Here is a 25,896-nt window from a genome sequence, read left to right as displayed (position 1 = left end):
ACTCTGCACTGTCCATACTGTGCCGTGCTGAGTTACTCTGCAATATCCATACTGTGCCGTGTTGAGTTACCCTGCACTATCCATACTGTGCCGTGCTGAGTTACTCTGCAATATCCATACTGTGTCATGTTGAGTTACTCTGCACTGTCCATACTGTGCGTGCTGAGTTACTCTGCACTGTCCATACTGTGCCGTGCTGAGTTACTCTGCACTGTCCATACTGTGCCATACTGAGTTACTCTGCACTGTCCATACTGTGCCGTACTGAGTTACTCTGCACTGTCCATACTGTGCCGTACTGAGTTACTCTGCATTGTCCATACTGTGCCGTGCTGAGTTACTCTCCGCTGTCCATACTGTGCCGTGCTGAGTTACTCTGCAATATACATACTGTGCCGTACTGAGTTACTCTCCGCTGTCCATGCTGTGCCGTGCTGAGTTACTCTGCAATATCCATACTGTGCCATGCTGAGTTACTCTCCGCTGTCCATACTGCGTCGTGTTGAGTTACTCTGCACTGTCCATACTGTGCCGTGCTGAGTTACTCTGCAATATCCATACTGTGCCTCACTGAGTTACTCTGCACGGTCCATACTGTGCCGTGTTGAGTTACTCTGCAATATCCATACTGTGCCGTGCTAAGTTACTCTGCACTGTCCATACTGTGCCGTGCTGAGTTACTCTGCACTGTCCATACTGTGGCGTGCTGAGTTACTCTCCGCTGTCCATACTGTGCCGTGCTGAGTTACTCTGCAATATCCATACTGTGCCGTGCTGAGTTACTCTGCACTGTCCATACTGTGCCGTGCTGAGTTACTCTGCAATATCCATACTGCGCCATGCTGAGTTACTCTGCATTATCCATACTGTGCCGTACTGAGTTACTCTGCACTGTCCATACTGCGCCGTGCTGAGTTACTCTGCACTGTCCATACTGTGCCATACTGAGTTACTCTGCACTGTCCATACTGTGCCGTACTGAGTTACTCTGCACTGTCCATACTGTGCCGTACTGAGTTACTCTGCACTGTCCATACTGCGTCGTGTTGAGTTACTCTGCAATATCCATACTGCGTCGTGTTGAGTTACTCTGCAATATCCATACTGTGCCGTACTGAGTTACTCTGCACTGTCCATACTGTGCCGTGTTGAGTTACTCTGCAATATCCATACTGTGCCGTGCTGAGTTACTCTGCACTGTCCATACTGTGGCGTGCTGAGTTACTCTGCAATATCCATACTGTGCCGTGTTGAGTTACTCTGCACTGTCAATACTGTGCCGTGCTGAGTGACTCTGCAATATCCATACTGTGCCGCGTTGAGTTACCCTGCACTATCCATACTGTGCCGTGCTGAGTTACTCTGCAATATCCATACTGTGTCATGTTGAGTTACTCTGCACTGTCCATACTGTGCGTGCTGAGTTACTCTGCACTGTCCATACTGTGCCCTGCTGAATTACTCTGCACTGTGCAAACTGTGCCGTGCTGAGTTACTCTGCAATATCCATACTGTGCCGTGCTGAGTTACTCTGCACTGTCCATACTGTGCCGTACTGAGTTACTCTGCAATATCCATACTGTGCCGTGCTGAGTTACTCTGCACTGTCCATACTGTGCCGTGTTGAGTTACTCTGCACTGTCCATACTGTGCCGTGCTGAGTTACTCTGCACTGTCCATACTGTGCCGTACTGAGTTACTCTGCAATATCCATACTGTGCCGTACTGAGTTACTCTGCACTGTCCATACTGTGCCGTGTTGAGTTACTCTGCAACATCCATACTGTGCCGTGCTGAGTTACTCTGCACTGTCCATACTGTGCCGTGCTGAGTTACTCTGCACTGTCCATACTGTGCCGTGCTGAGTTACTCTGCACTGTCCATACTGTGCCGTGCTGAGTTACTCTGCAATATCCATACTGTGCCGTGTTGAGTTACCCTGCACTATCCATACTGTGCCGTGCTGAGTTACTCTGCAATATCCATACTGTGTCATGTTGAGTTACTCTGCACTGTCCATACTGTGCGTGCTGAGTTACTCTGCACTGTCCATACTGTGCCCTGCTGAATTACTCTGCACTGGGCATACTGTGCCGTGCTGAGTTACTCTGCACTGTCCATACTGTGCCGTACTGAGTTCCTCTCCGCTGTCCATACTGTGCCGTGCTGAGTTACTCTGCAATATCCATACTGTGTCATGTTGAGTTACTCTGCACTGTCCATACTGTGCGTACTGAGTTACTCTGCACTATCCATACTGTGCCGTGTTGAGTTACCCTGCACTATCCATACTGTGCCGTGCTGAGTTACTCTGCAATATCCATACTGTGTCATATTGAGTTATTCTGCACTGTCCATAATGTGCGTGCTGAGTTACTCTGCAATATCCATACTGTGTCATGTTGAGTTACTCTGCACTGTCCATACTGTGCGTACTGAGTTACTCTGCACTATCCATACTGTGCCGTGCTGAGTTACTCTGCACTGTCCATACTGTGCGTACTGAGTTACTCTGCTCTATCCATACTGTGCCGTACTGAGTTACTCTGCAATACCCATACTGCGTTGTGTTGTGTTACTCTGCACTGTCCATACTGTGCCGTGCTGAGTTACTCTGCACCGTCCATACTGTGCCGTACTGAGTTATTCTGCATTGTCCATACTGTGCCGTACTGAGTTACTCTGCTATATCCATACTGTGCCGTGCTGAGTTACTCTCCGCTGTCCTTACTGCGTCGTGTTGAGTTACTCTGCACTGTCCATACTGTGCCGTACTGAGTTACTCTGCAATATCCATACTGTGCCGTGCTGAGTTACTCTGCACTGTCCATACTGTGCCGTGCTGAGTTACTCTGCACTGTCCATACTGTGCCGTGCTGAGTTACTCTGCAATATCCATACTGTGCCGTGCTGAGTTACTCTGCACTGTCCATACTGTGCCGTACTGAGTTACTCTGCAATATCCATACTGTGCCGTGCTGAGTTACTCTGCACTGTCCATACTGTGCCGTACTGAGTTACTCTGCAATATCCATACTGTGCCGTGCTGACTTACTCTGCACTGTCCATACTGTGCCGTGTTGAGTTACTCTGCACTGTCCATACTGTGCCGTGCTGAGTTACTCTGCACTGTCCAAACTGTGCCGTACTGAGTTACTCAGCAATATCCATACTGTGCCGTACTGAGTTACTCTGCACTGTCCATACTGTGCCGTGTTGAGTTACTCTGCAATATCCATACTGTGCCGTGCTGAGTTACTCTGCACTGTCCATACTGTGGCGTGCTGAGTTACTCTCCGCTGTCCATACTGTGCCGTGCTGAGTTACTCTGCAATATCCATACTGTGCCGTGCTGAGTTACTCTGCACTGTCCATACTGTGCCGTGCTGAGTTACTCTGCAATATCCATACTGTGCCGTGCTGAGTTACTCTTCACTGTCCATACTGTGCCGTACTGAGTTCCTCTGCAATATCCATACTGTGCCGTGCTGAGTTACTCTGCACTGTCCATACTGTTCCGTGTTGAGTTACTCTGCACTGTCCATACTGTGCCGTGCTGAGTTACTCTGCACTGTCCAAACTGTGCCGTACTGAGTTACTCTGCAATATCCATACTGTGCCGTACTGAGTTACTCTGCACTGTCCATACTGTGCCGTGTTGAGTTACTCTGCAATATCCATACTGTGCCGTGCTGAGTTACTCTGCACTGTCCATACTGTGGCGTGCTGAGTTACTCTCCGCTGTCCATACTGTGCCGTGCTGAGTTACTCTGCAATATCCATACTGTGCCGTGCTGAGTTACTCTGCACTGTCCATACTGTGCCGTGCTGAGTTACTCTGCAATATCCATACTGTGCCGCGTTGAGTTACCCTGCACTATCCATACTGTGCCGTGCTGAGTTACTCTGCAATATCCATACTGTGTCACGTTGAGTTACTCTGCACTGTCCATATGTGCGTGCTGAGTTACTCTGCACTGTCCATACTGTGCCCTGCTGAATTACTCTGCACTGTGCAAACTGTGCCGTGCTGAGTTACTCTGCAATATCCATACTGTGCCGTACTGAGTTACTCTCCGCTGTCCATACTGTGCCGTGCTGAGTTACTCTGCAATATCCATAGTGTGCCGTGCTGAGTTACTCTGCACTGTCCATACTGTGCCGTACTGAGTTACTCTGCAATATCCATACTGTGCCGTGCTGAGTTACTCTGCACTGTCCATACTGTGCCGTGTTGAGTTACTCTGCACTGTCCATACTGTGCCGTGCTGAGTTACTCTGCACTGTCCATACTGTGCCGTGCTGAGTTACTCTGCACTGTCCATACTGTGCCGTGCTGAGTTACTCTGCAATATCCATACTGTGCCTTACTGAGTTACTCTGCACGGTCCATACTGTGCCGTGTTGAGTTACTCTGCAATATCCATATTGTGCCGTGCTAAGTTACTCTGCACTGTCCATACTGTGCCGTGCTAAGTTACTCTGCACTGTCCATACTGTGGCGTGCTGAGTTACTCTCCGCTGTCCATACTGTGCCGTGCTGAGCTACTCTGCAATATCCATACTGTGCCGTGCTGAGTTACTCTGCACTGTCCATACTGTGCCGTGCTGAGTTACTCTGCAATATCCATACTGCGCCATGCTGAGTTACTCTGCATTATCCATACTGTGCCGTACTGAGTTACTCTGCACTGTCCATACTGCGCCGTGCTGAGTTACTCTGCACTGTCCATACTGTGCCATACTGAGTTACTCTGCACTGTCCATACTGTGCCGTACTGAGTTACTCTGCACTGTCCATACTGTGCCGTACTGAGTTACTCTGCACTGTCCATACTGCGTCGTGTTGAGTTACTCTGCAATATCCATACTGCGTCGTGTTGAGTTACTCTGCAATATCCATACTGTGCCGTACTGAGTTACTCTGCACTGTCCATACTGTGCCGTGTTGAGTTACTCTGCAATATCCATACTGTGCCGTGCTGAGTTACTCTGCACTGTCCATACTGTGGCGTGCTGAGTTACTCTCCGCTGTCCATACTGTGCCGTTCTGAGTTACTCTGCAATATCCATACTGTGCCGTGCTGAGTTACTCTGCACTGTCCATACTGTGCCATGCTGAGTTACTCTGCAATATCCATACTGTGCCGCGTTTTGTTACCCTGCACTATCCATACTGTGCCGTGCTGAGTTACTCTGCAATATCCATATCTGTGTCATGTTGAGTTACTCTGCACTGTCCATACTGTGCGTGCTGAGTTTCTCTGCACTGTCCATACTGTGCCCTGCTGAATTACTCTGCACTGTGCATACTGTGCCGTGCTGAGTTACTCTGCAATATCCATACTGTGCCGTACTGAGTTACTCTCCGCTGTCCATACTGTGCCGTGCTGAGTTACTCTGCAATATCCATACTGTGCCGTGCTGAGTTACTCTGCACTGTCCATACTGTGCCGTGTTGAGTTACTCTGCACTGTCCATACTGTGCCGTGCTGAGTTACTCTGCACTGTCCATACTGTGCCGTACTGAGTTACTCTGCAATATCCATACTGTGCCGTACTGAGTTACTCTGCACTGTCCATACTGTGCCGTGTTGAGTTACTCTGCAACATCCATACTGTGCCGTGCTGAGTTACTCTGCACTGTCCATACTGTGCCGTGCTGAGTTACTCTGCACTGTCCATACTGTGCCGTGCTGAGTTACTCTGCACTGTCCATACTGTGCCGTGCTGAGTTACTCTGCAATATCCATACTGTGCCGTGTTGAGTTACCCTGCACTATCCATACTGTGCCGTGCTGAGTTACTCTGCAATATCCATACTGTGTCATGTTGAGTTACTCTGCACTGTCCATACTGTGCGTGCTGAGTTACTCTGCACTGTCCATACTGTGCCCTGCTGAATTACTCTGCACTGTGCATACTGTGCCGTGCTGAGTTACTCTGCACTGTCCATACTGTGCCGTACTGAGTTACTCTCCGCTGTCCATACTGTGCCGTGCTGAGTTACTCTGCAATATCCATACTGTGTCATGTTGAGTTACTCTGCACTGTCCATACTGTGCGTACTGAGTTACTCTGCACTATCCATACTGTGCCGTGTTGAGTTACCCTGCACTATCCATACTGTGCCGTGCTGAGTTACTCTGCAATATCCATACTGTGTCATATTGAGTTATTCTGCACTGTCCATACTGTGCGTGCTGAGTTACTCTGCAATATCCATACTGTGTCATGTTGAGTTACTCTGCACTGTCCATACTGTACGTACTGAGTTACTCTGCACTATCCATACTGTGCCGTGCTGAGTTACTCTGCACTGTCCATACTGTGCGTACTGAGTTACTCTGCTCTATCCATACTGTGCCGTACTGAGTTACTCTGCAATATCCATACTGCGTCGTGTTGTGTTACTCTGCACTGTCCATACTGTGCCGTGCTGAGTTACTCTGCACCGTCCATACTGTGCCGTACTGAGTTACTCTGCACTGTCCATACTGTGCCGTACTGAGTTACTCTGCTATATCCATACTGTGCCGTGCTGAGTTACTCTCCGCTGTCCATACTGCGTCGTGTTGAGTTACTCTGCACTGTCCATACTGTGCCGTACTGAGTTACTCTGCAATATCCATACTGTGCCGTGCTGAGTTACTCTGCACTGTCCATACTGTGCCGTACTGAGTTACTCTGCAATATCCATACTGTGCCGTGCTGACTTACTCTGCACTGTCCATACTGTGCCGTGTTGAGTTACTCTGCACTGTCCATACTGTGCCGTGCTGAGTTACTCTGCACTGTCCAAACTGTGCCGTACTGAGTTACTCTGCAATATCCATACTGTGCCGTACTGAGTTACTCTGCACTGTCCATACTGTGCCGTGTTGAGTTACTCTGCAATATCCATACTGTGCCGTGCTGAGTTACTCTGCACTGTCCATACTGTGGCGTGCTGAGTTACTCTCCGCTGTCCATACTGTGCCGTGCTGAGTTACTCTGCAATATCCATACTGTGCCGTGCTGAGTTACTCTGCACTGTCCATACTGTGCCGTGCTGAGTTACTCTGCAATATCCATACTGTGCCGTGTTGAGTTACCCTGCACTATCCATACTGTGCCGTGCTGAGTTACTCTGCAATATCCATACTGTGTCATGTTGAGTTACTCTGCACTGTCCATACTGTGCGTGCTGAGTTACTCTGCACTGTCCATACTGTGCCGTGCTGAGTTACTCTGCACTGTCCATACTGTGCCGTGCTGAGTTACTCTGCAATATCCATACTGTGCCGTGCTGAGTTACTCTGCACTGTCCATACTGTGCCGTACTGAGTTACTCTACAATATCCATACTGTGCCGTGCTGAGTTACTCTGCACTGTCCATACTGTGCCGTGTTGAGTTACTCTGCACTGTCCATACTGTGCCGTGCTGAGTTACTCTGCACTGTCCAAACTGTGCCGTACTGAGTTACTCTGCAATATCCATACTGTGCCGTACTGAGTTACTCTGCACTGTCCATACTGTGCCGTGTTGAGTTACTCTGCAATATCCATACTGTGCCGTGCTGAGTTACTCTGCACTGTCCATACTGTGGCGTGCTGAGTTACTCTCCGCTGTCCATATTGTGCCGTGCTGAGTTACTCTGCAATATCCATACTGTGCCGTGCTGAGTTACTCTGCACTGTCCATACTGTGCCGTGCTGAGTTACTCTGCAATATCCATACTGTGCCGTGTTGAGTTACCCTGCACTATCCATACTGTGCCTTGCTGAGTTACTCTGCAATATCCATACTGTGTCATGTTGAGTTACTCTGCACTGTCCATACTGTGCGTGCTGAGTTACTCTGCACTGTCCATACTGTGCCCTGCTGAATTACTCTGCACTGTGCATACTGTGCCGTGCTGAGTTACTCTGCAATATCCATACTGTGCCGTACTGAGTTACTCTCCGCTGTCCATACTGTGCCGTGCTGAGTTACTCTGCAATATCCATACTGTGCCGTGCTGAGTTACTCTGCAATATCCATACTGTGCCGTGCTGAGTTACTCTGCACTGTCCATACTGTGCCGTGTTGAGTTACTCTGCACTGTCCATACTGTGCCGTGCTGAGTTACTCTGCACTGTCCATACTGTGCCGTACTGTGTTACTCTGCAATATCCATACTGTGCCGTACAGAGTTACTCTGCACTGTCCATACTGTGCCGTGTTGAGTTACTCTGCAATATCTACACTGTGCCGTGCTGAGTTACTCTGCAATATCTATACTGTGCCGTGTTGAGTTACCCTGCACTATCCATACTGTGCCGTGCTGAGTTACTCTGCAATATCCATACTGTGTCATGTTGAGTTACTCTGCACTGTCCATACTGTGCCCTGCTGAATTACTCTGCACTGTGCATACTGTGCCGTGCTGAGTTACTCTGCACTGTCCATACTGTGCCGTACTGAGTTACTCTCCGCTGTCCATACTGCGTCGTGTTGAGTTACTCTGCACTGTCCATACTGTGCCGTACTGAGTTACTCTGCACTGTCCATACTGTGCCGTACTGAGTTACTCTGCACTGTCCATACTGTGCCGTACTGAGTTACTCTGCATTGTCCATACTGTGCCGTGCTGAGTTACTCTCCGCTGTCCATACTGTGCCGTGCTGAGTTACTCTGCAATATCCATACTGTGCCGTACTGAGTTACTCTCCGCTGTCCATATTGTGCCGTGCTGAGTTACTCTGCAATATCCATCCTGTGCCATGCTGAGTTACTCTCCGCTGTCCATACTGCGTCGTGTTGAGTTACTCTGCACTGTCCATACTGTGCCGTGCTGAGTTACTCTGCAATATCCATACTGTGCCTTACTGAGTTACTCTGCACGGTCCATACTGTGCCGTGTTGAGTTACTCTGCAATATCCATACTGTGCCATGCTAAGTTACTCTGCACTGTCCATACTGTGCCGTGCTGAGTTACTCTGCACTGTCCATACTGTGGCGTGCTGAGTTACTCTCCGCTGTCCATACTGTGCCGTGCTGAGTTACTCTGCAATATCCATACTGCGCCGTGCTGAGTTACTCTGCACTGTCCATACTGTGCCGTGCTGAGTTACTCTGCAATATCCATACTGCGCCATGCTGAGTTACTCTGCATTATCCATACTGTGCCGTACTGAGTTACTCTGCACTGTCCATACTGCGCCGTGCTGAGTTACTCTGCACTGTCCATACTGTGCCATACTGAGTTACTCTGCACTGTCCATACTGTGCCGTACTGAGTTACTCTGCACTGTCCATACTGTGCCGTACTGAGTTACTCTGCACTGTCCATACTGCGTCGTGTTGAGTTACTCTGCAATATCCATACTGCGTCGTGTTGAGTTACTCTGCAATATCCATACTGTGCCGTACTGAGTTACTCTGCACTGTCCATACTGTGCCGTGTTGAGTTACTCTGCAATATCCATACTGTGCCGTGCTGAGTTACTCTGCACTGTCCATACTGTGGCGTGCTGAGTTACTCTCCGCTGTCCATACTGTGCCGTGCTGAGTTACTCTGCAATATCCATACTGTGTCATGTTGAGTTACTCTGCACTGTCCATACTGTGCATGCTGAGTTACTCTGCACTGTCCATACTGTGCCCTGCTGAATTACTCTGCACTGTGCATACTGTGCCGTGCTGAGTTACTCTGCAATATCCATACTGTGCCGTGCTGAGTTACTCTGCACTGTCCATACTGTGCCGTGTTGAGTTACTCTGCACTGTCCGTACTGTGCCGTGCTGAGTTACTCTGCACTGTCCATACTGTGCCGTACTGAGTTACTCTGCAATATCCATACTGTGCCGTACTGAGTTACTCTGCACTGTCCATACTGTCCCGTGTTGAGTTACTCTGCAATATCCATACTGTGCCGTGCTGAGTTACTCTGCACTGTCCATACTGTGCCGTGCTGAGTTACTCTGCACTGTCCATACTGTGCCGTGCTGAGTTACTCTGCAATATCCATACTGCACCATGCTGAGTTTCTCTGCATTATCCATACTGTGCCGTACTGAGTTACTCTGCACTGTCCATACTGTGCCATACTGAGTTACTCTGCACTGTCCATACTGTGCCGTACTGAGTTACTCTGTACTGTCCATACTGTGCCGTACTGAGTTACTCTGCACTGTCCATACTGCGTCGTGTTGAGTTACTCTGCGATATCCATACTGCGTCGTGTTGAGTTACTCTGCAATATCCATACTGTGCCGTACTGAGTTACTCTGCACTGTCCATACTGTGCCGTGTTGAGTTACTCTGCAATATCCATACTGTGCCGTGCTGAGTTACTCTGCACTGTCCATACTGTGGCGTGCTGAGTTACTCTGCAATATCCTTACTGTGCCGTGCTGAGTTACTCTGCACTGTCCATACTGTGCCGTGCTGAGTTACTCTGCAATATCCATACTGTGCCGCGTTGAGTTACCCTGCACTATCCATACTGTGCCGTGCTGAGTTACTCTGCAATATCCATACTGTGTCATGTTGAGTTACTCTGCACTGTCCATACTGTGCGTGCTGAGTTACTCTGCACTGTCCATACATTGCCCTGCTGAATTACTCTGCACTGTGCATACTGTGCCGTGCTGAGTTACTCTGCAATATCCATACTGTGCCGTACTGAGTTACTCTCCGCTGTCCATACTGTGCCGTGCTGAGTTACTCTGCAATATCCATACTGTGCCGTGCTGAGTTACACTGCACTGTCCATACTGTGCCGTACTGAGTTACTCTGCAATATCCATACTGTGCCGTACTGAGTTACTCTGCACTGTCCATACTGTGCCGTGTTGAGTTACTCTGCAATATCCATACTGTGCCGTGCTGAGTTACTCTGCACTGTCCATACTGTGCCGTGCTGAGTTACTCTGCACTGTCCATACTGTGCCGTGCTGAGTTACTCTGCACTGTCCATACTGTGCCGTGCTGAGTTACTCTGCAATATCCATACTGTGCCGTGTTGAGTTACCCTGCACTATCCATACTGTGCCGTGCTGAGTTACTCTGCAATATCCATACTGTGTCATGTTGAGTTACTCTGCACTGTCCATACTGTGCGTGCTGAGTTACTCTGCACTGTCCATACTGTGCCCTGCTGAATTACTCTGCACTGTGCATACTGTGCCGTGCTGAGTTACTCTGCACTGTCCATACTGTGCCGTACTGAGTTACTCTCCGCTGTCCATACTGTGCCGTGCTGAGTTACTCTGCAATATCCATACTGTGTCATGTTGAGTTACTCTGCACTGTCCATACTGTGCGTACTGAGTTACTCTGCACTATCCATACTGTGCCGTGTTGAGTTACCCTGCACTATCCATACTGTGCCGTGCTGAGTTACTCTGCAATATCCATACTGTGTCATATTGGGTTATTCTGCACTGTCCATACTGTGCGTGCTGAGTTACTCTGCAATATCCATACTGTGTCATGTTGAGTTACTCTGCACTGTCCATACTGTGCGTACTGAGTTACTCTGCACTATCCATACTGTGCCGTGCTGAGTTACTCTGCACTGTCCATACTGTGCGTACTGAGTTACTCTGCACTATCCATACTGTGCCGTACTGAGTTACTCTGCAATATCCATACTGCGTCGTGTTGTGTTACTCTGCACTGTCCATACTGTGCCGTGCTGAGTTACTCTGCACCGTCCATACTGTGCCGTACTGAGTTACTCTGCACCGTCCATACTGTGCCGTACTGAGTTACTCTGCTATATCCATACTGTGCCGTGCTGAGTTACTCTCCGCTGTCCATACTGCGTCGTGTTGAGTTACTCTGCACTGTCCATACTGTGCCGTACTGAGTTACTCTGCACTGTCCATACTGTGCCGTACTGAGTTACTCTGCACTGTCCATACTGTGCCGTACTGAGTTACTCTGCACTGTCCATACTGTGCCGTGCTGAGTTACTCTCCGCTGTCCATACTGTGCCATGCTGAGTTACTCTGCAATATCCATACTGTGCCGTACTGAGTTACTCTCCGCTGTCCATACTGTGCCGTGCTGAGTTACTCTGCAATATCCATACTGTGCCGTGCTGAGTTACTCTCCGCTGTCCATACTGCGTCGTGTTGAGTTACTCTGCACTGTCCATACTGTGCCTTGCTGAGTTACTCTGCAATATCCATACTGTGCCGTACTGAGTTACTCTCCGCTGTCCATACTGCATCGTGTTGAGTTACTCTGCACTGTCCATACTGTGCCGTACTGAGTTACTCTGCACTGTCCATATTGCGTCATGTTGAGTTACTCTGCAATATCCATACTGTGCCGTGCTGAGTTACTCTGCACTGTCCATACTGTGGCGTGCTGAGTTACTCTCCGCTGTCCATACTGTGCCGTGCTGAGTTACTCTGCAATATCCATACTGTGCCGTGCTGAGTTACTCTGCACTGTCCATACTGTGCCGTGCTGAGTTACTCTGCAATATCCATACTGTGCCGTGTTGAGTTACCCTGCACTATCCATACTGTGCCGTGCTGAGTTACTCTGCAATATCCATACTGTGTCATGTTGAGTTACTCTGCACTGTCCATACTGTGCGTGCTGAGTTACTCTGCACTGTCCATACTGTGCCGTGCTGAGTTACTCTGCACTGTCCATACTGTGCCGTGCTGAGTTACTCTGCAATATCCATACTGTGCCGTGCTGAGTTACTCTGCACTGTCCATACTGTGCCGTACTGAGTTACTCTACAATATCCATACTGTGCCGTGCTGAGTTACTCTGCACTGTCCATACTGTGCCGTGTTGAGTTACTCTGCACTGTCCATACTGTGCCGTGCTGAGTTACTCTGCACTGTCCAAACTGTGCCGTACTGAGTTACTCTGCAATATCCATACTGTGCCGTACTGAGTTACTCTGCACTGTCCATACTGTGCCGTGTTGAGTTACTCTGCAATATCCATACTGTGCCGTGCTGAGTTACTCTGCACTGTCCATACTGTGGCGTGCTGAGTTACTCTCCGCTGTCCATATTGTGCCGTGCTGAGTTACTCTGCAATATCCATACTGTGCCGTGCTGAGTTACTCTGCACTGTCCATACTGTGCCGTGCTGAGTTACTCTGCAATATCCATACTGTGCCGTGTTGAGTTACCCTGCACTATCCATACTGTGCCTTGCTGAGTTACTCTGCAATATCCATACTGTGTCATGTTGAGTTACTCTGCACTGTCCATACTGTGCGTGCTGAGTTACTCTGCACTGTCCATACTGTGCCCTGCTGAATTACTCTGCACTGTGCATACTGTGCCGTGCTGAGTTACTCTGCAATATCCATACTGTGCCGTACTGAGTTACTCTCCGCTGTCCATACTGTGCCGTGCTGAGTTACTCTGCAATATCCATACTGTGCCGTGCTGAGTTACTCTGCAATATCCATACTGTGCCGTGCTGAGTTACTCTGCACTGTCCATACTGTGCCGTGTTGAGTTACTCTGCACTGTCCATACTGTGCCGTGCTGAGTTACTCTGCACTGTCCATACTGTGCCGTACTGTGTTACTCTGCAATATCCATACTGTGCCGTACAGAGTTACTCTGCACTGTCCATACTGTGCCGTGTTGAGTTACTCTGCAATATCTACACTGTGCCGTGCTGAGTTACTCTGCAATATCTATACTGTGCCGTGTTGAGTTACCCTGCACTATCCATACTGTGCCGTGCTGAGTTACTCTGCAATATCCATACTGTGTCATGTTGAGTTACTCTGCACTGTCCATACTGTGCCCTGCTGAATTACTCTGCACTGTGCATACTGTGCCGTGCTGAGTTACTCTGCACTGTCCATACTGTGCCGTACTGAGTTACTCTCCGCTGTCCATACTGCGTCGTGTTGAGTTACTCTGCACTGTCCATACTGTGCCGTACTGAGTTACTCTGCACTGTCCATACTGTGCCGTACTGAGTTACTCTGCACTGTCCATACTGTGCCGTACTGAGTTACTCTGCATTGTCCATACTGTGCCGTGCTGAGTTACTCTCCGCTGTCCATACTGTGCCGTGCTGAGTTACTCTGCAATATCCATACTGTGCCGTACTGAGTTACTCTCCGCTGTCCATATTGTGCCGTGCTGAGTTACTCTGCAATATCCATCCTGTGCCATGCTGAGTTACTCTCCGCTGTCCATACTGCGTCGTGTTGAGTTACTCTGCACTGTCCATACTGTGCCGTGCTGAGTTACTCTGCAATATCCATACTGTGCCTTACTGAGTTACTCTGCACGGTCCATACTGTGCCGTGTTGAGTTACTCTGCAATATCCATACTGTGCCATGCTAAGTTACTCTGCACTGTCCATACTGTGCCGTGCTGAGTTACTCTGCACTGTCCATACTGTGGCGTGCTGAGTTACTCTCCGCTGTCCATACTGTGCCGTGCTGAGTTACTCTGCAATATCCATACTGCGCCGTGCTGAGTTACTCTGCACTGTCCATACTGTGCCGTGCTGAGTTACTCTGCAATATCCATACTGCGCCATGCTGAGTTACTCTGCATTATCCATACTGTGCCGTACTGAGTTACTCTGCACTGTCCATACTGCGCCGTGCTGAGTTACTCTGCACTGTCCATACTGTGCCATACTGAGTTACTCTGCACTGTCCATACTGTGCCGTACTGAGTTACTCTGCACTGTCCATACTGTGCCGTACTGAGTTACTCTGCACTGTCCATACTGCGTCGTGTTGAGTTACTCTGCAATATCCATACTGCGTCGTGTTGAGTTACTCTGCAATATCCATACTGTGCCGTACTGAGTTACTCTGCACTGTCCATACTGTGCCGTGTTGAGTTACTCTGCAATATCCATACTGTGCCGTGCTGAGTTACTCTGCACTGTCCATACTGTGGCGTGCTGAGTTACTCTCCGCTGTCCATACTGTGCCGTGCTGAGTTACTCTGCAATATCCATACTGTGTCATGTTGAGTTACTCTGCACTGTCCATACTGTGCATGCTGAGTTACTCTGCACTGTCCATACTGTGCCCTGCTGAATTACTCTGCACTGTGCATACTGTGCCGTGCTGAGTTACTCTGCAATATCCATACTGTGCCGTGCTGAGTTACTCTGCACTGTCCATACTGTGCCGTGTTGAGTTACTCTGCACTGTCCGTACTGTGCCGTGCTGAGTTACTCTGCACTGTCCATACTGTGCCGTACTGAGTTACTCTGCAATATCCATACTGTGCCGTACTGAGTTACTCTGCACTGTCCATACTGTCCCGTGTTGAGTTACTCTGCAATATCCATACTGTGCCGTGCTGAGTTACTCTGCACTGTCCATACTGTGCCGTGCTGAGTTACTCTGCACTGTCCATACTGTGCCGTGCTGAGTTACTCTGCAATATCCATACTGCACCATGCTGAGTTTCTCTGCATTATCCATACTGTGCCGTACTGAGTTACTCTGCACTGTCCATACTGTGCCATACTGAGTTACTCTGCACTGTCCATACTGTGCCGTACTGAGTTACTCTGTACTGTCCATACTGTGCCGTACTGAGTTACTCTGCACTGTCCATACTGCGTCGTGTTGAGTTACTCTGCGATATCCATACTGCGTCGTGTTGAGTTACTCTGCAATATCCATACTGTGCCGTACTGAGTTACTCTGCACTGTCCATACTGTGCCGTGTTGAGTTACTCTGCAATATCCATACTGTGCCGTGCTGAGTTACTCTGCACTGTCCATACTGTGGCGTGCTGAGTTACTCTGCAATATCCTTACTGTGCCGTGCTGAGTTACTCTGCACTGTCCATACTGTGCCGTGCTGAGTTACTCTGCAATATCCATACTGTGCCGCGTTGAGTTACCCTGCACTATCCATACTGTGCCGTGCTGAGTTACTCTGCAATATCCATACTGTGTCATGTTGAGTTACTCTGCACTGTCCATACTGTGCGTGCTGAGTTACTCTGCACTGTCCATACATTGCCCTGCTGAATTACTCTGCACTGTGCATACTGTGCCGTGCTGAGTTACTCTGCAATATCCATACTGTGCCGTACTGAGTTACTCTCCGCTGTCCATACTGTGCCGTGCTGAGTTACTCTGCAATATCCATACTGTGCCGTGCTGAGTTACACTGCACTGTCCATACTGTGCCGTACTGAGTTACTCTGCAATATCCATACTGTGCCGTACTGAGTTACTCTGCACTGTCCATACTGTGCCGTGTTGAGTTACTCTGCAATATCCATACTGTGCCGTGCTGAGTTACTCTGCACTGTCCATACTGTGCCGTGCTGAGTTACTCTGCACTGTCCATACTGTGCCGTGCTGAGTTACTCTGCACTGTCCATACTGTGCCGTGCTGAGTTACTCTGCAATATCCATACTGTGCCGTGTTGAGTTACCCTGCACTATCCATACTGTGCCGTGCTGAGTTACTCTGCAATATCCATACTGTGTCATGTTGAGTTACTCTGCACTGTCCATACTGTGCGTGCTGAGTTACTCTGCACTGTCCATACTGTGCCCTGCTGAATTACTCTGCACTGTGCATACTGTGCCGTGCTGAGTTACTCTGCACTGTCCATACTGTGCCGTACTGAGTTACTCTCCGCTGTCCATACTGTGCCGTGCTGAGTTACTCTGCAATATCCATACTGTGTCATGTTGAGTTACTCTGCACTGTCCATACTGTGCGTACTGAGTTACTCTGCACTATCCATACTGTGCCGTGTTGAGTTACCCTGCACTATCCATACTGTGCCGTGCTGAGTTACTCTGCAATATCCATACTGTGTCATATTGGGTTATTCTGCACTGTCCATACTGTGCGTGCTGAGTTACTCTGCAATATCCATACTGTGTCATGTTGAGTTACTCTGCACTGTCCATACTGTGCGTACTGAGTTACTCTGCACTATCCATACTGTGCCGTGCTGAGTTACTCTGCACTGTCCATACTGTGCGTACTGAGTTACTCTGCACTATCCATACTGTGCCGTACTGAGTTACTCTGCAATATCCATACTGCGTCGTGTTGTGTTACTCTGCACTGTCCATACTGTGCCGTGCTGAGTTACTCTGCACCGTCCATACTGTGCCGTACTGAGTTACTCTGCACCGTCCATACTGTGCCGTACTGAGTTACTCTGCTATATCCATACTGTGCCGTGCTGAGTTACTCTCCGCTGTCCATACTGCGTCGTGTTGAGTTACTCTGCACTGTCCATACTGTGCCGTACTGAGTTACTCTGCACTGTCCATACTGTGCCGTACTGAGTTACTCTGCACTGTCCATACTGTGCCGTACTGAGTTACTCTGCACTGTCCATACTGTGCCGTGCTGAGTTACTCTCCGCTGTCCATACTGTGCCATGCTGAGTTACTCTGCAATATCCATACTGTGCCGTACTGAGTTACTCTCCGCTGTCCATACTGTGCCGTGCTGAGTTACTCTGCAATATCCATACTGTGCCGTGCTGAGTTACTCTCCGCTGTCCATACTGCGTCGTGTTGAGTTACTCTGCACTGTCCATACTGTGCCTTGCTGAGTTACTCTGCAATATCCATACTGTGCCGTACTGAGTTACTCTCCGCTGTCCATACTGCATCGTGTTGAGTTACTCTGCACTGTCCATACTGTGCCGTACTGAGTTACTCTGCACTGTCCATATTGCGTCATGTTGAGTTACTCTGCAATATCCATACTGTGCCGTGCTGAGTTACTCTGCACTGTCCATAATGTGCCGTACTGAGTTACTCTGCAATATCCATACTGTGCCGTGCTGAGTTACTCTGCACTTTCCATACTGTGGCATGCTGAGTTACTCTCCGCTGTCCATACTGTGCCGTGCTGAGTTACTCTGCAATATCCATACTGTGCCGTGCTGAGTTACTCTGCACTGTCCATACTGTGCCGTGCTGAGTTACTCTGCAATATCCATACTGTGCCGTGTTGAGTTACCCTGCACTATCCATACTGTGCCGTGCTGAGTTACTCTGCAATATCCATACTGTGTCATGTTGAGTTACTCTGCACTGTCCATACTGTGCGTGCTGAGTTACTCTGCACTGTCCATACTGTGCCCTGCTGAATTACTCTGCACTGTGCATACTGTGCCGTGCTGAGTTACTCTGCAATATCCATACTGTGCCGTACTGAGTTACTCTCCGCTGTCCATACTGTCCCGTGCTGAGTTACTCTGCAATATCCATACTGTGTCATGTTGAGTTACTCTGCACTGTCCATACTGTGCGTACTGAGTTACTCTGCACTATCCATACTGTGCCGTGTTGAGTTACCCTGCACTATCCATACTGTGCTGTGCTGAGTTACTCTGCAATATCCATACTGTGTCATGTTGAGTTATTCTGCACTGTCCATACTGTGCGTGCTGAGTTACTCTGCAATATCCATACTGTGTCATGTTGAGTTACTCTGCACTGTCCATCCTGTGCGTACTGAGTTACTCTGCACTATCCATACTGTGCCGTGTTGAGTTACCCTGCACTATCCATACTGTGCCGTGCTGAGTTACTCTGCAATATCCATACTGTGTCATGTTGAGTTACTCTGCACTGTCCATACTGTGCGTGCTGAGTTACTCTGCACTATCCATACTGTGCCATGTTGAGTAACCCTGCACTATCCATACTGTGCCATGTTGAGTAACCCTGCACTATCCGTACTGTGCCATGTTGAGTTACTCTGAACTATCCATACTGTGCCATGCTAAGTTACTCTGCACGATTCATACTGTGCCGTGTTGAGTTACTCTGCATTATCCATACTGTGCTGTGTTGAGTCCATACTGTGCTGTGCTGTGTTGAGTTACTCTGCACTACCCATACTGTGCCGTGTTGAGTTACTCTGCACTATCCATACTGTGCCGTGCTGAGTTACTCTGCACTGTCCATACTGTGCCGTACTGAGTTACTCTGCACTGTCCATACTGTGCCGTACTGAGTTACTCTGCACTGTCCATACTGCGTCGTGTTGAGTTACTCTGCAATATCCATACTGCGTCGTGTTGAGTTACTCTGCAATATCCATACTGTGCCGTACTGAGTTACTCTGCACTGTCCATACTGTGGCGTGCTGAGTTACTCTCCGCTGTCCATACTGTGCCGTGCTGAGTTACTCTGCAATATCCATACTGTGTCATGTTGAGTTACCCTGCACTATCCGTACTGTGCCATGTTGAGTTACTCTGAACTATCCATACTGTGCCATGCTAAGTTACTCTGCACGATTCATACTGTGCCGTGTTGAGTTACTCTGCATTATCCATACTGTGCTGTGTTGAGTTACTCTGCACTACCCATGCTGTGCAGTGTTGTTTCACTTTGGACTATCCATACTGTGTCATGTTGGTTCACTTTGGACTATCCATACTGTGTCATGTTGGTTCATTTTGGACTATCCATACTGTGTCGTGTTGGTTCTCTTTGGACTATCCATACTGTGTCGTGTTGGTTCACTTTGGACTATCCATACTGTGTCATGTTGGTTCACTTTGGACTATCCATACTGTGTTGTGTTGAATTTCTCTGCACATTGTGAAATGTGGTATTTGTCACGCGATGCTGGAATTGCCTCTTACCCAAGGAATTGGTCTTACAATCAGCAGCAACAACTTCCAATTTGTACTGTGTCTGCCGAATATTAGACTCCAGTTTGGGGGAAATGTTTATCATGTTGCCTTTTGTGTTGTACAGCTTCAGGATGTCATAGGGACCTGCCTCTGCAGCAGCTCGGAAAACCTCTGGAAGAAAACAAAAGAACAGTCTTAACTCAGAAAAACAATGCTGGAAACGCATAGGGGTGAATGATACACTCTGCGATTGGGAGCATTTCCCGCTTTTTGGTGTGTATTATGGGGCATGTTGACATTGGGTGATGGTCACTCACGAGGTCATCGCGTTGGTTAACGACAATGCCATATATGGTCAACAAATCAGGAACCTGCCCACATTATTAAATGTTAATTTTAATGCCAATTGAGGCAATTACCAACCTACCTGACTGGAATTATTTGGTCAAAAGGCAATAATAGGCCTTAAAAGTGAGTTTCACAACAGGTGGGGAAGCAATTCTTTTTAAAGGCAACCTCATTTTGGTGGGCTTTTGACCTCCAGCTGCGATCAGTGTCTGATGTTTTGCAGGTCAAAATCCATTGGCTGCAGGGATTGCTACTTTTCTTCGAGCAGAGTTACATTTTGGGTATTTTCTATTGCGAAGAACACTCCTCTCTTTCAGTGGGATCTTATGATAGTTCATTGAATCTTTTCCTGTCCGTAGCCCAGCATCGAGGGGTGAACATTCTCGGAGACAAATGAGGATTGCAGTCTCCATTGGAGACATAGCCTCCAGTGAGGAGGAAGACCAGAAGAGTGATAGGACTTGGGGGGGTCAGAAGATGTCCCAGAAGGCCGAGGGTCCACAGGATGGGAACAAAGCAGCACCAGGCCCCACAGACCCTTAAAACGCACAGCGCAGGCGCAGAAGGCATTATGCTGCACCTAGGGTACACAGGCAGCAATTCAGCTACCTGAAACTGAGTGAGATTCGGTGCAGAAAATAACTGGGGTTTCCAGGGGCAACTGTTCCATCACTTTGTGAGGTACTCGCAAGGGAGAGCCCATCAAACTTCCCTGGAGCTTGAAGGGTGCTGAACTTTTTCACCACGGGTTCTTTTAAGGCAGCCTTTGGAGAGCTGGCTGGGAAAACACAGCCGGCTGCACACAGTTGCATCAAGCTGTTCACGGATGCAATGTTCCAGAGGGCCAGCAATTCCATCGCCTTAATGCAGCATACACATAGCCAGAACAAGAGAGCCCGAGGATTTGCTGCCATTGCTGGTTTCCCCAGAGTACAGGGAGCCATTGATTGTGCACACACATGGCTAACAAGGCTCCTGCGGGACAACCCTGCACATTCATAAACAGAAAGGGATTCCACTCAATCAAAATGCAACTAGTGTGCTACCACTAACTACGGAGCATGCCAGATATCCTGGCAGTAGCGATGATATGTTCCCAGGATTTCTCAAGTTTCAGACCTTTTCGATGTTGAGGATGAGGTGAGGGTACAAAATGCTGCTGCGAATGTCCCTGGTTGTGACCGAGGGGATGGCCATGAGACTAGAGACTCGTAATACGCCAAAAGTTTACCTAGGTCTTCTAGCCATTGCAACTTCAGAGGTTGCATGAAATATTGTCCGTCCATCTTGCATTTGCAATGAGTGAGTCGCAAAGCCCACGCATGCAAACATTCTCCATCTAACTACACATTTACACAATTCCTCCAGCCCGCACCCGACCTTTCATTTCCTACCTCAATCTTCAGACACAAGTCACATATCTACAGTTATCAATAAGAATATAAAAGCAAGAGGGAATGCGAGTTGTGTGTGTCATAATACACACACAGGTATATGATGGTGCACAGACAGGCAGTGATTGACACACAGGATGACCAGTGAACACACAGAACACAGCAGCCAATCACCAGACAGGACTCGACCACTATAAAGCCAGAGGGCACTAGTATTTCGCAGTTCAGTGTGCGGCCAGATGCAGACAAGGTGGCGGCGATCAATGCCATGAAGACCCCGGAGGACAAGAAGGCGGTCCTCCGCTTCCTAGGGATGGTCAATTTGCTTGGGAAGTTTATCCCCAACCTTGCATCACACACCACAAATCTCCGCAACCTTGTCAAAAAAACTACGGACTTCCAGTGGCTCCCCGCTCATGAGCAAGAGTGGCGTGAGCTCAGGGCGAAACTTACCAAGGCCTCGGTACTGGCATTTTTCCACTCCGCCAAGGAGATGAAGATCTCCACCGACGCGAGCCAGGCTGGCATTGGGGCAGTACTCCTCCAGCGGGATGAATCCTCCTCCTGGGCCCCAGTCGCATATGGCTCTAGAGCCATGACCCCTACTGAGCAACGATACGCTCAGATTGAAAAAGAATGCCTGGGCCTCCTCACAGAGAATGACAAATTCCATGATTACGTGTATGGACTCCCCAAATTCACGGCCGAGACAGACCACAGGCCATTGGTTCACATCATCCAAAAAGACCTCAATGATATGACGCCACGGCTACAACGTATCCTCCTCAAACTCCGCCGCTACGATTTCGACCTGGTCTACACCCCGGGCAAAGAGCTCATTGTGGCCGATGCACTCTCCAGATCCACCACCACACCGTGTGAGCAGTCGGACTTTGTCTGTCAGATAGACGCTCAAGTGAAGTTTTGTGCATCCAACTTTCCGGCCACTGATGAAAGGGTCGTTTAAATTCATCAGGAGACGGCCAGGGATCCTTTACTCCAGCGGGTAATGCGACATCTCACGGATGGATGGCAAAAGGGGCAGTGCCCCCAGTTTTATAATATAAAGGACGATCTAGCGGTGGTGGACGGCATATTAATGAAGCTGGACAGGATAGTAATCCCACAGAGCATGCGAGAGCTGGTCCTCGGCCAAATCCACGAGGGTCACCTGGGGGTCGAAAAGTGTCGCCGTCGAGCCCGAGAGGCAGTATATTGGCCAGGCATCAGTCAGGATATCGCCAATATGGTCCTTAATTGCCCAACATGTCAAAGGTTCCAGCCAGCTCAGCCCAAAGAGACTCTACAGCCGCATGAACTGGTGTCCTCCCCGTGGTCCAAAATAGGTACTGACCTCTTTCATGCAAAGGGCCGAGACTATGTCCTCCTCATGGACTACTTTTCCAACTACCCCAAGGTGGTAAGACTGACTGACCTCACATCAGCAATGGTCATCAAGGCATGCAAAGAGACTTTTGCCCGTCATGGCATTCCAGTTATGACTGATAATGGCCCTTGTTTCTTCAGCCAGGAGTGGACGGATTTTGCCCGGCTGTACAATTTCAAGCACACCACTTCAAGCCCCGACTACCCCCAGTCGAATGGGAAGGCTGAAAAAGGGGACCACATTGTTAAAAGACTGTTGTGCAAAGCTGCTGACTCGGGTTCGGATTTTAACCTGGCGCTGTTAGCCTACCGGGCGACTCCTTTGTCCTCTAGCCTGTCCCTATTGGTCCTTTTAGAGGATGAGAAGGGAGATTTAATAATGGGAGATGAGGAAATGGCTGAGGAACTGAACAGGTTTTTTGGGTCGGTCTTCACAGTGGAAGACATAAATAACATGCCAGTGACTGACGGAAATGAGGCTATGACAGGTGAGGACCTTGAGAGGATTGTTATCACCAAGGAGGTAGTGATGGGCAAGCTAATGGGGCTAAAGGTAGACAAGTCTCCTGGACCTGATGGAATGCATCCCAGAGTGGTAAAAGAGATGGCTAGGGAAATTGCAAATGCACTAGTGATAATTTACCAAAATTCACTAGACTCTGGGGTGGTCCTGGCGGATTGGAAATTAGCAAACATGACACCACTGTTTAAAAAAGGAGGTAGGCAGAAAGCGGGTAATTATAGGCCAGTGAGCTTAACTTTGGTAGGATAGATATCTGGAATCTATCATCAAGGAAGAAATAGCGAGGCATCTGGATGGAAATTGTCCCATTGGGCAGACGCAGCATGGGTTCATAAAGGGCAGGTCGTGCCTAACTAAATTAGTGGAATTTTTTGAGGACATTAACAGTGCGGTAGATAACGGGGAGCCAATGGATGTGGTATATCTGGATTTCCAGAAAGCCTTTGACAAGGTGCCACACAAAAGGTTGTTGCATAGGATAAAGATGCATGGCATTAAGGGTAAAGTAGTAGCATGGATAGAGGACTGGTTAATTAATAGAAAGCAAAGAGTGGAGATTAATGGGTGTTTCTCTGGTTGGCAATCAGTAGCTAGCAGTGTCCCTCAGGGATCAGTGTTGGGCCCACAACTGTTCACAATTTACATAGATGATTTGGAGTTGGGGACCAAGGGCAATGTGTCCAAGTTTGCAGACGACACTAAGATAAGTGGTAAAGCAAAAAGTGCAGAGGATACTGGAAGTCTGCAGAGGGATTTGGATAGGCTAAGTGAATGGGCTAGGGTCTGGCAGATGGAATACAATGTTGACAAATGTGAGGTTATCCATTTTGGTAGGAATAACAGCAAAAAGGATTATTATTTAAATGATAAAATATTAAAACATGCTGCTGTGCAGAGAGACCTGGGTGTGCTAGTGCATGAGTCGCAAAAAGTTGGTTTACAGGTGCAACAGGTGATTAAGAAGGCAAATGGAATTTTGTCCTTCATTGCTAGAGGGATGGAATTTAAGACTAGGGAGGTTCTGCTGCAATTGTATAAGGTGTTAGTGAGGCCACACCTGGAGTATTGTGTTCAGTTTTGGTCTCCTTACTTGAGAAAGGACGTACTGGCACTGGAGGGTGTGCAGAGGAGATTCACTAGGTTAATCCCAGAGCTGAAGGGGTTGGATTACGAGGAGAGGTTGAGTAGACTGGGACTGTACTCGTTGGAATTTAGAAGGGTGAGGGGGGATCTTATAGAAACATATAAGATTATGAAGGGAATAGATAGGATAGATGCGGGCAGGTTGTTTCCACTGGCGGGTGAAAGCAGAACTAGGGGGCATAGCCTCAAAATAAGGGGAAGTAGATTTAGGATTGAGTTTAGGAGGAACTTCTTCACCCAAAGGGTTGTGAATCTCTGGCATTCCTTGCCTAGTGAAGCAGTAGAGGCTCCTTCATTAAATGTTTTTAAGATAAAGATAGATAGTTTTTTGAAGAATAAAGGGATTAAGGGTTATGGTGTTCGGGCCGGAAAGTGGAGCTGAGTCCACAAAAGATCAGCCATGATCTCATTGAATGGTGGAGGAGGCTCGAGGGGCCAGTCGGCCTACTCCTGCTCCTAGTTCTTATGTTCTTATGAACCGCACACTACAGACGCCGGTGCCGGCTATCCACATCCCGGACCTTGACAATCTTCTGGTCCTGCAGAGGATGCAACAGTCTCGGGCTCAATGCAATTCGGCGTACGACGCCCACACCACAGATCTCCCTGCTCTGGCTCCTGCTGACCGAGTCTGTGTTCAGCTATCTGTCGGTGGCTGATCTGCCACGGCTGTGGTGGTTAAGCAAGTGGCCCCAAGATCGTTCCTCATTCGCATGCATGATGGCTCCTTTCTGCGGCGTAATAGGCGGGCACTGCGGCTACTTCCACGCCCGCCACCTGAGCGTGATGTCCCGCCTCGCATGCTGGTTCCTCAGGACGCGCCTTTCCATGAGGCCACCGATCTGCCAGGTCTTTTACCGACCTCTACATTGGAGGCAGTCCCGCCCGTTCAAGTGCAGGCGGCCCCTGATCCACCCTTGAGGCGGTCAACCAGAACTCGTCGCCCGCCACAGAGACTGAATTTATAGACTGAATGTTGCATTACCTTGTGATCCGTTTACACATCTGTACATATTGTTTCTTCCTAATTTGTTATCTGCCCTCTATCTGCACTAGACACCTTCCCATGTGAATATGTTAACATACTTTGTATATAGTCAAGCTCCTGTACACACACGCACTCACTATTTATTGACCCACACACATTTTTTAATAAGTAAAAAAAAAAGGGGGGATGTCATAATATACACACAGGTATATGATGGTGCACAGACAGGCAGTGATTGACACACAGGATGACCAGTGAACACACAGAGCACAGCAGCCAATCACCAGACAGGACACGGCCACTATAAAGCCAGAGGGCACTAGTTTTCCCGCTCTCTTGGGATCCAGCCTCTGAGACAGTCAGAGCCCATGAGCAGCAACTAGAATATACACCATGTGGTAGTAAGATAGTCTGGTCAGGTTAGCCTCAGGTCTCCAGTCAAGTTAGCATAGTGTCAACCCACAGTTAAAGTATGTATGACAGTTAAGAGTTCAATAAAATCGAGTTGCATTTCTTCAAGTGTTGGAA

General features: G+C 48.6%; 1 protein-coding gene across 3 annotated transcripts in view; it reads right to left on the bottom strand.

Annotated features, from left to right (window-relative positions):
• Positions 1–25,896, bottom strand: part of LOC140387488 (high affinity cGMP-specific 3',5'-cyclic phosphodiesterase 9A) — a 206,250-nt gene that overhangs the window by 124,174 nt on the left and 56,180 nt on the right. For 2 of the 3 annotated variants that reach the window (XM_072470641.1, XM_072470650.1), the window contains exon 2: positions 19,596–19,757. The exons of the other annotated variant lie outside the window; for it this stretch is intronic. In XM_072470641.1, coding sequence (XP_072326742.1) covers positions 19,596–19,757 — 162 coding nt within the window. The remainder of the gene's footprint in view (positions 1–19,595; positions 19,758–25,896) is intronic. 3 annotated transcript variants of the gene reach the window in all.

Source organism: Scyliorhinus torazame, chromosome 2 (genome assembly GCF_047496885.1).
Source record: "Scyliorhinus torazame isolate Kashiwa2021f chromosome 2, sScyTor2.1, whole genome shotgun sequence".
NCBI lineage: Eukaryota > Metazoa > Chordata > Chondrichthyes > Carcharhiniformes > Scyliorhinidae > Scyliorhinus > Scyliorhinus torazame.
Note: the sequence above shows the minus strand (reverse complement) of the source record. Positions and strands in the feature narration are given on the sequence as shown.